The 13676-nt window shown below is 33.3% G+C and overlaps 2 protein-coding genes and 1 long non-coding RNA gene across 12 annotated transcripts in view; 1 reads left to right on the plus strand and 2 right to left on the minus strand.

Moving 5' to 3' along the window:
• Window positions 1–1324: 1324 nt before the first annotated feature.
• Window positions 1325–4710, minus strand: LOC127163941 (uncharacterized). The gene is made up of 6 exons (XM_051107523.1): window positions 4645–4710; window positions 2722–2978; window positions 2478–2597; window positions 2321–2379; window positions 1938–2210; window positions 1325–1850 (listed from the first exon to the last, which is right to left on the minus strand). Coding segments are annotated over exons 1-6 (750 nt in total). The 5' UTR covers window positions 4647–4710; the 3' UTR covers window positions 1325–1811.
• LOC127163942 (uncharacterized) lies at window positions 2898–11840 on the plus strand. Its single transcript, XR_007827561.1, has 4 exons — window positions 2898–2981; window positions 11224–11299; window positions 11454–11584; window positions 11705–11840. It is a non-coding gene; the product is annotated as an uncharacterized LOC127163942 (long non-coding RNA).
• The window catches only part of dgki (diacylglycerol kinase, iota), a 44993-nt gene continuing 37537 nt past the window's right edge, over window positions 6221–13676 (minus strand). For 7 of the 10 annotated variants that reach the window (XM_051107515.1, XM_051107519.1, XM_051107518.1 and 4 more), the window contains exons 21-33: window positions 13136–13198; window positions 11653–11753; window positions 11484–11563; window positions 11232–11276; window positions 10140–10209; window positions 10016–10056; window positions 9805–9929; window positions 9652–9677; window positions 9402–9439; window positions 9081–9201; window positions 7758–7794; window positions 7573–7672; window positions 6221–7470 (exon numbers count right to left, since the gene is read on the minus strand). In XM_051107515.1, the coding sequence (XP_050963472.1) occupies window positions 7354–7470; window positions 7573–7672; window positions 7758–7794; window positions 9081–9201; window positions 9402–9439; window positions 9652–9677; window positions 9805–9929; window positions 10016–10056; window positions 10140–10209; window positions 11232–11276; window positions 11484–11563; window positions 11653–11753; window positions 13136–13198 (964 nt within the window). In that variant the 3' untranslated portion in view covers window positions 6221–7353. The remainder of the gene's footprint in view (window positions 7471–7572; window positions 7673–7757; window positions 7795–9080; window positions 9202–9401; window positions 9440–9651; window positions 9678–9804; window positions 9930–10015; window positions 10057–10139; window positions 10210–11231; window positions 11277–11483; window positions 11564–11652; window positions 11754–13135; window positions 13199–13676) is intronic. The other 3 variants (XM_051107522.1, XM_051107521.1, XM_051107520.1) reach the window with 1 other exon arrangement.

Below are 13676 nucleotides of genomic sequence, written 5' to 3' on the forward strand. Positions count from 1 at the left end.
TAGAAACAGGGTTGTTACAGTTAACAAAAACTATAAAAAGTTCGATATTATAAAAATAATACGTTACATAAAAAAAATGTTTAATTTGTACTAAATTAACTAACAATTAAATAAAAAATAAAAAAACTAGACATAAAAAATAAAGATGACAAAAAGGCAACAAACTTACTAAAATGAAAAAACACACACACACACTACCAGTCAAAGGTTTTTGAACAGTAAAATTTTTAAGGTTTTTGAGAGTCTATTCTGCACACTAAACCTGCATTTACTGATCCAAAGTACAGCAAAAACAGTAACATTTTGAAATATTTTTACTATTTAAAACTACTGATTTCATATTTTAAAATGAAATTTATTCCTGTGATTTCAAAGCTGAATTTTTAGCATCATTACTCCAGTCACATGATCATTCAAAAATCGTTCTAATATGTTGATTTGCTGCTCAAAAAAAAAAAGCATTATTATGATGTTGAAAACAGCTAAGCAGGGTTCTTTGATGAATAGAAAGTTCAAAAGAACAGCATTTATCTAAAATAGATTTTTTTTTGTAACATTGGAAATGTCTTTATCATCACCTTTGATCAATGTAAAGCATCCTTGCTAAATAAAAGTATTCTTTCTTTCTTATACTTAATGTAAAAAAAAATTACTGACTGAATGGTATAGTGTATAATACAAAAGCGTTTTGTTTTCAGGTAAATGCTGATCTTTCGATCTTTCTATTCATCAAAGAATCCTGAAAAAAAATTTAATCAACTGTTTTAAATATTGATAATTATAAAAAAATATTTCTTGAACAGCAGATCAGCATATTAGAATGATTTCTAAAGAATCATATTACACTGAAGAATGGAGTAGTGATGCTGAAAATTCAGCTTTGATCACAGGAATAAGTTACATTTTAAAATGTATTCAAATAGAAAGCAGTTATTTTAAATAGTAGAAATATTTCACATTACTGATTTTGCTATATTTTGAATCAAGACAAATGCAGGCTTGGTAAGCAAAAAGAATTCTTTAAAAAACAAAAAAAAAAAAATTGGTTTAGTGACAGCTGGGCTGGTGATCAAATGATTGTAGATTTCAAGCAAAAGATTAATTGATGACCTTTAATTGATAAAATACACTATATGGCCAAAAATTATGCAAACGCCACCTTCTAATTAACATGTTTGTCTATTCCAGTCATTTCTGTTGAAAAGAGATTTATCCATATAGAAATTACTGGGAGACCTAAGCCTTCTTAGGTTCTCTCTAATACTTCTATAATACAGTAGTGTAAAAAAAAAAAAAAAAAAAAAAAAAAACAACAGACAAAATGTAACATTTTCACAGTTATTTTTTAATCACATTGAAAAATGACATAACACATTTTATATTTTCTTAAATAAATGACTATAAAGTTCAAGTATAGAAAATTTGTTCATTCCAGAACAAAACTTGTTTTACAAAAGGGCAAAAAACAATAATTTGGTTGCCTCATTAAATGCCAAAAATAGCTTACAGGTGGAGCTAAACTGGGTTTTGTTATGCTGGGTTTCAAAGCACCTGGACACTACTTTTGGTGTAATATTTAGAGGCAGTATCCATAGCACTTTCCATGAGGTATGCTGAACATACACTTTGATTTGGCACTATAAACTACTTTTTTTTTCCTTTTGAATGTTATGAGGATGTAGTGGGGGACAAAAACAAGCTACACTATATCATTGCTGGTTCACTAAAAAAAAAAATCTCTTTTTCGAGTGAATAAAGTGCCTGTGCCCCTGAGAAAGACTTTTGTAATGTGAGGAAAGCATCTCATCTGCTCACTGGACTTCCTCTTTGGATTCGTCACCAACTTCTCCCTGTGAAAGGAAAAAAATATTTATTATACGTGTTATTATACCAGATGTTGTTGATGGGAATAACTGTGTTGTCAAACAGGCACTTACATTGCCTACATGCATGTTTCTGCTAATCCACCCAGAGTAATTTTCCTGTAAATACTGGGCGCCTAAGTTCATCACATAGGTCATGGGATGGTAGTGGATGCCAACAAGCTGACTGGTGGCTTCACAGATCAAAGCAACATCGACTTTCTTGTCTTTCTGCTCCGGAGGCACGTCTGGAGAGACACCGCCGCAAAAAGCCTCCATTACTTTCTTGAAGAAGCCGTATGTGAGAGAGGACTGCAGCATGGCAAGCAAGACCTTATCTGCCTTTATCTGCAGGAGAGTTTCAAAGACAGGACAGAAGTGAGGTTTATGAAATCGAAACTGTGTTTGCAGAGACACCTCGTGGTCAGGAATAAATAATGCAGGTTCATTTCACCTACCTTCTCATTCAATTCATCGCCATGTTCTTTGAGCATCTCAGCCAGCTTTTTCACAACATCTGCCAAGAGACCAGAAATGAGCAGATGAGATGGAGCTAAGCACATCTTAATGACTCAGCGAATATATCTAAATCAAACGAGAAGAATAAGCTCTTACCAGACTCCTCATCTACGCTGTCCGGTTCTATATCAGATGACGTGAAGTGCACAGAGTCTGATATCTCTGTCAGCTCACTGACCATGTTTTCCACCTCATCTATTTTCCCATCATCCGATGCTGATGGAAACAAATCACATGCTGGAATCTCCACAATCTCACTTCCTCAATAGGGAATGTTTAAAAAAATATATATATATACACTTTAAGCAGCCACACATTTAGATTAATATTTCACACTTACTGTCAAGTGTCGCTGGCTGTTGTTCTCGCTGTTCATCTGCCTGTGGTTTAATACATTTTAAGAGAAAAGAAAGTCTCTTCTTTCTTTTATTTTTCTGTGGTTTGCGGTGTTTTTCAGTTGGCTGTGGCGAAGACGGGACATCCTGCTGCAGGCGGGTGTCGGCGGGTCGTCTCTTGCGGGTGTATGCCATCAGGAGTCTGAACTCCAGACTGTCCGCCCCAGACGTCTGGACGTCACCGTTACTGTGCTGCTGATCCCTGGTCAGATATGCAAACATACATCATCAAAACACTTCATCAAATAATCAAAATACAATAACTATTTGTACATTTTATTTTACACTGCCCTCCAAAAGTGTGGTTTTGAACGATATCAGCATAAATCCTTATCATTTTTTGGTGCAAATACATTAAAGTAACTTGACATTATCATTTAAGAGCAGCAATAACAATTTTCATTCTGTTTACATAATAATGGCAATATATACACGTCAAAGTCAGACATGCCCCTTTGCCAGCTGTGACGCCTGGTTACTGGTTTAAACTTTGCCCAGGTTTTTAAAAGATTTTTGGGTCAGCACACCTTAATAGCTTGAACAACTGATTGCCAATTAAGTTTAGAATACAATGAATTTAGGCCCAGATTATGCCGAGATTTTGATGAATCGAAAATGTAAGTTTTTTCTATGTATAAACTGTTTATGTAGTTTGTGTTGTCCCTTATCACTGCAAAATTATCACAAATTAAAAATGATTCATGCCAATATTGTCCAAAATCCCACTTTTCTAGGGCATTTCCAAACTTTTGGAGGGCAGTGTAATGTAGTAAGTGTGACTTACTCCAGGTCAACTTGAACATTATTTTGGAAACATTGTGTTTTGTACACTAGATATTTTACATTTTATATGCATTCATGGCATAAATATAGCCGTGTGAATAGCCCTGATGAAAACTAACCATGGGTTTACTACAAATAAAACCAAGAGATATCATGGTTAACATTATTAAAGCATGGTAACCACAAATTAACCATGGTTTTGCTACACTATCCATAATTTAACCATAGTATCAATCCAATAATCAAAAAAAAAAAAAAAAAAAAAACCTGAGAGAAAAAGTAAGAGAACATCAATAATAATGAATAATAATTAATAATAAACAATAATAATAATAAATAATAATAATAATAAACAAATTAACTTCATTTTGGAAATGCAACTGCAATAAATATTTAAAAAATAATTAAATTTACATTTGAAGAATATTAGAATATGGATATTCAGTGTGCTTCAAAATAAGATGTATCTAAATAAACATGTTTTTGAAGATTAATTTAAATTACTCTCAATTGTCAAGCATAATTTAACTACATACTGTTAACTTTCAGTTTAATGTAACTAATAATCTGTACTCCAATTACTTTAAGCAATATTTCTTTAAAGTTTGCAAAAACGAACTAAAACATACATTAATGCCCTTGGAATGGAAGTCACGAGTTTAACACTGAATATTCTTTTAACTTACATTTAATTTAACAGGATAAGATGGACTGAATCCATAAGTTTGTTGACAAAAGTGACCCATCAGTTGATTATATACGTACTCGAGATACGTAATAAATGGTGAGTGAATGTGTCTGGACATGTTCTCCACCCCTTCCTATAAACTTGAGACGTTTGTTTCATTTCGTCTTCAGTCTCAGACGTCTCCATAAACTTAGACACAAATCACTCACACAACTTGATGTTTTGTAAATTCTCGACATATTTCTACATTATCAACACGCCTATCCCAAACCACGGAAGTGTTAACCAAATTTAACGTTACTTGATCATCTTTAAGAAAAACAAGAAACAGTCTGAGACGGTCAGTTTAAAAAAAAATCTTTCTGTTAAGAAATATAATGAAAGTTAAAACACTTACATGACTGTTGTTTTCTACGTGAAGGTATCCCGACTAGAGCGAAAGTTCAAACATATATATGCGCTGTAGGCGGATCCAAACGTACGTCACGACCGGTGTTGCCAAGTCCGCGGTTTCTTGCGGAACTGGGCTACTTTAAAGCTGTTGCCGCGGGTTGTTATTCATGTCCGCGGGATGAAGCAACCCCAAAAAACGTAATATTTATTCCCTGGAATACGAATTTTACCAGTGGAACCCCGCCAAAAACGTGATTTTTAACAGGGGATCTCTCTCGAAACGGGATTGGGCGGGTTTTGTTGTGAAAACCTGGCAACCTTGATACGACGCACGGTGAGTCAGAGTCAAATGATCCAACAGAAACCCCGTTTCACCGCATTGATTTCGTCTGAAATAAATACCTCAAACAACTGAAATTTAAAAATGACATGATTTATACGAGCTGTTTCTGTTAGATACTGTTAGTACACAGGTCATGAACAACTTTTAAATACATTATTATGCTTTCATTGCATGGAATGGGCATTATTGTTATGCTAAACTTTTTTTTTTTATTGTGCTCCTCTCATGTTTCCCGTTGGGAAAACAAGAGGGTCAGTAAGTCAGTAAATGACCAAACTTTAATTTAGGGGGGAAGAATCACTTTAAAGACACTAAACAATCCCTTAAAAGTGTAAATAAGAATGTAAACAGTACTGTTGAGGTCAAAGGTGTACACCCCCCATCAGAATAATTAAAAATGTTACATACATTTATACAAAATGCATGTTATTGTTTTTTAGTACTGACCTGAATAAGATATTTCACATAGTGATAGTTGTTCATGAGTCTCATGTTTGTCCTGAACAGTTAAACTGCCTGCTTTACTTCAGAAAAATCCTTCAGTTCCCATAAATTCTTTGGTTTTTCCAACGACTGTATGGTTTTGAGATTCACCTTGAGATTCACACTGAGGACAACTGAGGGACTAATATGCAACTATTACAGAAGGTAGAAACGCTCACTGATGCTCCAGAAGGAAACATGATACATTAAGAGCCGGGGGGGTGAAAACTTTTGGAATTTGAAGGTCAGAGTGAATTCAACCTATTTTGTCTTCTGGGAAACATGTAACTATCTTCTGTAGCCTCCGAAGGGCAGTACTAAATGACAAAATATAGTATTTAGGCAAAATAAAAAATGTACACATCTCCATTCTGTTCAAAAGTTTTCACCCCTAGCTCTTAATGCACTGGTCATTTTTATAAATTTGGCTATTATGTGAAATACTTTTCTTTTATGTGAAATATCCTATTCAGCTCAGTACTAAATAACATGTATTTTGAATGATCCCTCTTACTTCGGTAAAATAACTAACATTTTTAATGATTCTGAAATGGGGAGGGTGTAAACTTTTGACATCAACTGTAAAAGAGGGGCAAATGTTCATTTTAAGTTTGTTTGCATACTACATTACTGCATTTAAGGGAGAAAAGAAAGTAAATGTCCATAGTTTGAGTTAAGAATGGAAACATTGCGTGTTATTTCTCTAACAGTAAATCAGGGTGATGACTTTGACTGACCAGAAAACACACGACACTGGTGCTTTCCATCCAACTGCCCTTTAATGAAAAACATTTCCAGTTTTGAGATCGTGCAACGTGATATCTGTCACATCTCTACATGCCCGCCATGTCTACTCACCCACTGACCTCAATCACACCTAAAATAGATATTTAGAAATTAGAAAAAACTAAAACATTCAAGTAGTCCCATCTTTTAAAAGATTTAAAAAAACAAACAAAATACATCCACCGAACAATTTCATATTTTTCATATAACTTAAAATAACAAAAAAGAAATAATGCCATTACATAATCACTGAGGGGTAGAAACATCCAGAGAGGTAACAAAATTTCCATGCACAATAATGCTTTAAAAAGATACAACACAGCAGATCACTCGAATGTAAATGGATCTCACGAAGGCTCAGCGTGATCCGGTTCTCATGCAGACACATCGCTGGGCATTTCCCGTCATGAGTGATTTGACATGGACTAATTATGTGTTTGAAATACCACGTTTAACTCTCGCCGCCGTTCATTTGGTTTAGCCGCTCTTCTGTCAACTTGGCATTTCAGCTGCCACCAATGGAAAAACGCATCCGGTTCCTTTGCTTGTCTTGAAACATTAATGTAATGTAATATTAAATAGATAAATGCACAAATGTCATCCATTCATATTGCATCGAATATGGCTCAGATCTTATCTCGTCGTCGTTAAGATAATTTCACAATCACGCCACTGTAACGGCACACAAACAAAACGTGAAAAGTCTGTAGTCTGAGTTTAAAATCTCTGTGATGATTCTGTCCTCTCTTCATTTGATGTTTTTCCTCTCTGTGTGTCTTTGGCACACAACGTGATGCATCTCTGGCAACGTCTTTTTTCTCTAAAACTAAAACCCAATCCATCTTTGAATAAATAGTTATAATAAATAAGAGCAATAAATAAATGCTAAAACCCCACAGCGACATCAGTGGAAAAACAACAGCTAGACACGATCCCGAGGACTCTCTCTCAGCCCGAGGCGCTCTCGAGTCACGTCTCTCCGTCTTTCGTCTCTCACGCTCTCTCGTTCTTTCTCTGCGAGTGCGAGCGGACGCTCGGAGGAGTGCCGACAGCCACTTTCTGTGGGTAAAAATCTTCCTGACTCTAATCGCGTGAGCCCGTTCACACAGCCGTCTCTAGATCCTCGTGCGCCGTCGGCTCCTCCACTGGTTGGCTCTCCATGAGGGACGCCAGCTCCGAGTTCCCGGTGTCCAGGGCACAATCCTTGGGAGTTTTTCCCTGAAAATGACAATGTGACATCAATCTGACTGCTGAGTTGTGGTTATATGCAAATATTTTTGACACCACATGTCAGAACAGAAAACACGAGTAGATTCTCACTAGGAAGTTCGTTTTGCTGAGGGAAGCTCCGGCCTCCAGCAGATGTCTGCACACCTCCATGTGCTGCTGTGACGCTGCTTTGTGCAATGCTGTGTCACCGCTGGGAAAACAGAAAATGAAGACAAGTGAAATGCCAGTTTACACCACTAACACAGAAATAAACACGTCAAACTGCAGCTACGTACGTGTCTTTGTCAGTTAAATCCAACATCAGCTTTGACCCTGAAAAAAAAAAAAACAAATCCTTTTTTTTAATCAAAATACTGCATGTGAGCGAAAAGATTAAACTTATATATAGTATATAGATTTGTAAAATAATATATTAATATTAGTATAAAAATTTGTAACAGTATTTTATTATGTATTTTATTTAAAATTGTATATTTATATATTATAGTATTTTTACAAAATATTTTTCATATTGGTATTAATATTAATAATAGTATTTTATTGTATATTTTTTAAATATATTTTTATACAATTGTATAAATTAAATAATATAAATGTAATATATAAGACGTAAAAATGCTGTGTGGGTATGAAATAGATGATAAGAGTTTTGCACATAAAAATGTATTTTAATTATTATTTACGTCTCAAGTATTTGGACATTTAAGACATTTAAAAATGTCACTTGACATTTAAAACTTTACATACTTTATATAAACAAACAAAAACAAATAAATTAATAAAAATATATGTGTACATATAATATAAAATAAGAAATTACAAAAAAAAAAAACCTTTAAATTACTAAATTAAAAAATGTACTTTGATTTACTAAAATTACTTTATTTTCTGAAGTATTGTACATTTAACTAATTTAAGACATTAAAAATGTCACTTGACATTTAAAAACTTAAATACTTTAGACAAACAAATACATATGTCTGCTTATAATAAATAAAAAAAATACTAAATTGACTTTAAATTACTAAATTAAATTAATTAATTATTAATTAACTAATTCCATAAGTAGTTAGACATTTAAAAATGTCGTTTTAAAAACATAAAATACTTTATACAAAAAGTATGTTATATATACATATAAAAATAAATTATTGAAAAAATATTTGGACTTTTATACATATACGCATAAAAAAATATATTATTTTAAATTTTTTTTGTATGCACCAAAAAGTTTTTGGACATCTAAGAAATTTGAAAAAAAAAAATGTATACTGACATTTTAAAAAAAATCTATACTAAACATTTTTGTATATATGTATTTAATATGATTTTATTTGATTGGTTTTGATTTAATTGGATTTGATTTTATTTCGTTTGAATTTTGTGATTTAATTCTTTTTGTGTCCAAATGCCTTTGGGGCCATTATACATTTAGAAACACCTATTTACTCTAAACTGCTTTTGGTTTTGAAATGGGACTGCAACTTGCAGACAAAAAAAAAATCCCTTCTGTACCAGCTGATCACGTGACTAAGAAACTTTGAACTCTGTGTACACAAACACAGAAGCATGCGTGTCTACGGGCTTGTCTCACTCACCGTGTTCAAGAATAAAACTCACGATCTTCGTGTGCCCATGTTGGGCGGCCAGGTGCAGAGCGGTGCAGCCCATAGAGTCACGCACCAACAGACTAACCCCGCTGGAGCAACAGCTCGACACCTGTGACACACGAGACAGATCCTGAGTCAGTATGAATGAGAATACATTGATACTTTTAACCAGAAAAAAAAAAAACAAAGCTGTCACAATACACAATAGTTGCGCAAGTGCTTGTGCTCCACCCTGCTGAGTCACTTCTCAAAAACGCTTCCACTTTCGAATACATAAAACAATTAGATGTATTAAAAAAAAGATCTTACCGCCTCCACGTCTCCTTTCACAGCAGCCAACAGGAGTGCTGGAAAAAGGTAGAGATTTCGTTAAAACAATGAGTAATGATCACGCATAAGGTAGCAAGTATCCTAAAAAAAAATAGGACTGACATGCACGAGGGAATTTCTGGGGATGACTTTGCATTGTGAGAATATGGGTTAATCATATGACTTCTGACAAGAAACTTCAACCACTAAAGGAAACAGACCTGTTAAAGTATTCGAGTTTGTACTTTACCTTGTTCCTCTGAGGTCAGGGGAACCCTGTAATAAGGAAACCAGAGGAAAAAAAATCAAAGGTCAGCTTTATTATGCAATTACACAGCACAGCGAGGTAAAAAAACAAAACATTAGGAAATAAACAGAAACACAAGGTATTGATGAGTCTCACCCAGAACTGGGCTCTACCACCACGTCTGGCATTCCCGGCACCCGGACCTGGCTCACCGCTGGGGCCTCGTGGTCCAGGATGAAAACCTCATCCTGGCATATTTCGGTCACAAAGTGCAGATGCTCCTGTTTGTATACACAAATGCACATTATGCAGCTTCCTGATAGTGTTGTTATGATGTATATTGCGTAGCACAGTATGGTCATCATACCTGAGCTTTGTCTATGCGATAGAAGCGGTCAGCTGATGTAGCTGGAAACAGAATAAACATATCAACAGAAGTGTTTACATGAATAGAGTATGTGTCATCTTACAATACAAATGAAGTGACTCACAGTCTAGGAAGCTCCAGTTTGGTGAAAGTCTGTGTGCTGAACTGGGTCGTGGCAGACCTGTGCTCTCATCCTGACAAAACACACATAAACACATTAGAGAAGTAAAGAATTAAGAATGATATGATGTTTAGACTCTAATTCAGTTGCTCAATTTAAATTGAGGGGTCAAACTGGATGCTGAATTTTAATTAAAAAAAAAAAAAAAAAAAAAAGTACAAATTAATTAACCTCTAAGTTTAGTTTAGTATGAATCACACATAATAACACAACATATATTGTATTTTGGGGTATAATTCATTTATATATCACTGTATTTGATTCACTTTTATTTTGTTGACCACAGACTACTTCATTTAACACTATGTTCAAAACATTTACTCAAATATTACATTATTATCAGATGTGAATTAAATTTTAGTTGGTACAAATATACAGATTTAAATTCTGATGTGAATATTTTCTTTATTACATTATAATTACTAAATTAATATTTAAAATTCTGATTTGAATCATGTCAGTTTTTATATTTATTAAGTTATTATTACACAATTAATATATTAATATAAATTCTAATGTGATTTTTTTATTTTTATATTTACTGTTATCAATACAAAATTAAATTATTTAAATTCTGATGCAAATCCTTTTAATATATATTTTTATTAAATTATCAAAAAAATTATACAAAATCAAAAGATTCAAATACTAATGTAAATATTTGTATATTTGTTTTTTAATTATTTTTAAAATTTTATTTAATAAATGTATTATTAATAAGTTATTACAAAGTTTATAGATTTAAATTCTAATGACAATATTCATTTTTATTATTTATTTGAACAATTAGTGGTTCTTAACATCTGTTTTGACGGCAGTAATAATTGTTTTGACAGCACCGACCTTAAATTTTGGAATGTTTAGGTATAATTATTTTTATGAATAATTAATATAATTCATCACTGTGAATCAGATTCATCTCTGTGAATTTGATACATTTCTTGGAGTTGAATGTATTAGTTAAAATAAATTCCACTTCCTGTCATTCTAATTCAACATCCTGTGTGTTGAATTTTGACCCATCTAGGCCTTTACCTGGTAATGCACTCTGTGACCAGTAGAGGGCACCTGATGCAAATCCTGCCAACAACAGACACAAATTGGTGAGTACAAGAATTTATAACATGATGGTGGCAAGCTTTGGTTAGATTCCACATTAAATGTGGAATCTATTTCAATGTTTTATTTCATAACATTGAAATAAAAAAATAAAAAAACCTACAGGACCAGAAAATGCAGTCAGTATTCATTCATCAGTCTGACAGGAACATCATGGGAAGTGCTTACCTCCTGCAGTCTGTCAATGTACAGTCGACAGGTTTCCAGGTCACAGTCTCCTCTCACCACCACGATGCCAACAGGAGTAGCTGAACAAGCAAACACACAGAGTGAGTCACTTCACATATTCACCCTTCCTACAGCAACTGAATTGTGGGAAACTTTCGTATCAACTCACAAATGTCACGTAAACGCTCTTTGTCGAACTGCATGCTCTCGTACTCCTGCAGGATGATGCGGTTCACTCGCAGACGCAGGCGTTCAGGGACGGCATGAGGGCTGCGATACGCAGATGACAACAAATGAGAACTGACTGCACATTTATGAAATATTTAATTAACAAAACGTAATGCTCACAGGAACTGCATGAAAACACTTTATGATTGTACTCAATCATAATGAATAGCTATGAAAACAACATATTAATTTCAGACGATGAGGGGCGTGTGAGGAAGAGTGAAAATGAGCTTCACAAAAGGACAGGTGAAGATCAGGAAGGACTGTAGTTATTAATGCATAAAAATGCTTTTTGTGGCCATTTGGTCTGTTTAGACCAAATCTGTCATCTTTGTTCAAGTCAGCACGACTGACCCTTGAAATAATCATGACATACTCAAATTAATCATTATTTACTATAACCAACATTAAATTAAATTGTGTTTACTATCTGCAATATTTCAGAAAAAGTTTTATTTTATTGAAAACGTTTATGTGTGTTTTTTTTTTTGTTTGTTTGTTTAAATAAAAATAAAAAAATAAATAATAAAAGGTTCAAAATGCTTAAATAGCTATTTGGTTAATTATTAGCGTTATTTGTCTGCCTGTGCAGTCCATGCTGGTACAGAAAAATAAAATAAAATAAAATAAAATAAAATAAAATAAAATAAAATAAAATAAAATAATTAGTGTTATTTTAATACTTTATTTTATTGAAAACATTTATATGATTTTTTAAAATTAAAAATAATTTAAAAAATCATTAATTATTTTATTTATTTTTATTATATCGAAAACGTTCATATTTTAAATTAAATAAATATAATAAAAAATGATTAATAATTTTATTTAATTACAAATATGTAAAAATATGTCTAAAATTAAAAAATCTATATGATTCATTAAATAATATATGATTCTTCAAACTGTTTTATTATTTTATTGAAAACATTTATATGATTTTGTAATTAAATAAAAATAATTTAAAAAAATCTACATTTAATTAAAATATTTAAAAAATATTGAAAGTATTACAGTTTAATTTATATATATATATATATATATATATGAAGAAATTAATATAAATAAAAATAAAAATGTAAATAATAAATATCAAAATAATAATAGTAACAATTATATATGTACATAATAGTATAAATTACATATAAATTATAATTATAAATAAATTAATAATATTACATATTACCATATAGAATATATATATATATATATACCAGACCAGAAACCTTCATTACGCATGTAAACAGGGTCGATTTTGATTACATGTTGACTTTAAGATGCGCTGTGAGCGGAGCGGAAAACACAAAACACTCATGAGTGAGAGCCCTCGACTCACACAGATACACACACGCTCTGTCACACGCCTCTGTGTGTGTGTGTGTGTGTGTGTGTGCTGGAGGGATGCTGAGAGATACCGTACTTACACAGAGAAGGAGTCGGGGGGAGCAGAGAGGCGGCGCAGGTCGGCTGCGCACACTTTCTGAATGCTGCGTCAGCGCAGCCACACAGGAACACAGGCAGCACAGCCAAGCCAGTCAGCACAGAGACAGAGAGACAGAGAGAGAGAGAGAGAGAGAGAGAGAGAGAGAGAGAGAGAGAGAGAGAGAGGAGAGAGATGGAGGCGGAGAAGGACGGAGATGACAGACAAACGCATGGAGGGCGACCGGTAATTAAGGAGGAGAAAGAGAGATGGAGACAAAGAAAGAAAAAGAAAAGAAAAACCCACTGAGAGCAGCACAGAGAGCAGTGGATTAGTGCTGCTGTTACTACGACATTCACCAGTCGAGCACACATGAGCCACACGTACAGTGTTAGACTGTTAGTTACACACTCGCATACAGACGCTAACATCTGTGTGTGTGTTTGAGAGGAAACACACTTAAAGACCCTCAATATGTGAGATCAACTGTAAGTTGTGTGTCTGAATCTATTAACTTATTTAAAAAGCATTGAAAATGTAATTTA

This window comes from Labeo rohita, chromosome 4, assembly GCF_022985175.1.
Source record: "Labeo rohita strain BAU-BD-2019 chromosome 4, IGBB_LRoh.1.0, whole genome shotgun sequence".
NCBI classification, from domain to species: Eukaryota; Metazoa; Chordata; class Actinopteri; order Cypriniformes; family Cyprinidae; genus Labeo; species Labeo rohita.

Excerpts from the sequence above, each read along its gene's own strand:
- LOC127163941 (XM_051107523.1), bottom strand. Across the intron at positions 2,598-2,721 it reads ACAGCCAGCGACACTTGACA|CATCGGATGATGGGAAAATA; the intron begins GTAAGTGTGAAA and ends TGTTTCCATCAG. Across the intron at positions 1,851-1,937 it reads GAAACATGCATGTAGGCAAT|GGAGAAGTTGGTGACGAATC; the intron begins GTAAGTGCCTGT and ends TTCCTTTCACAG.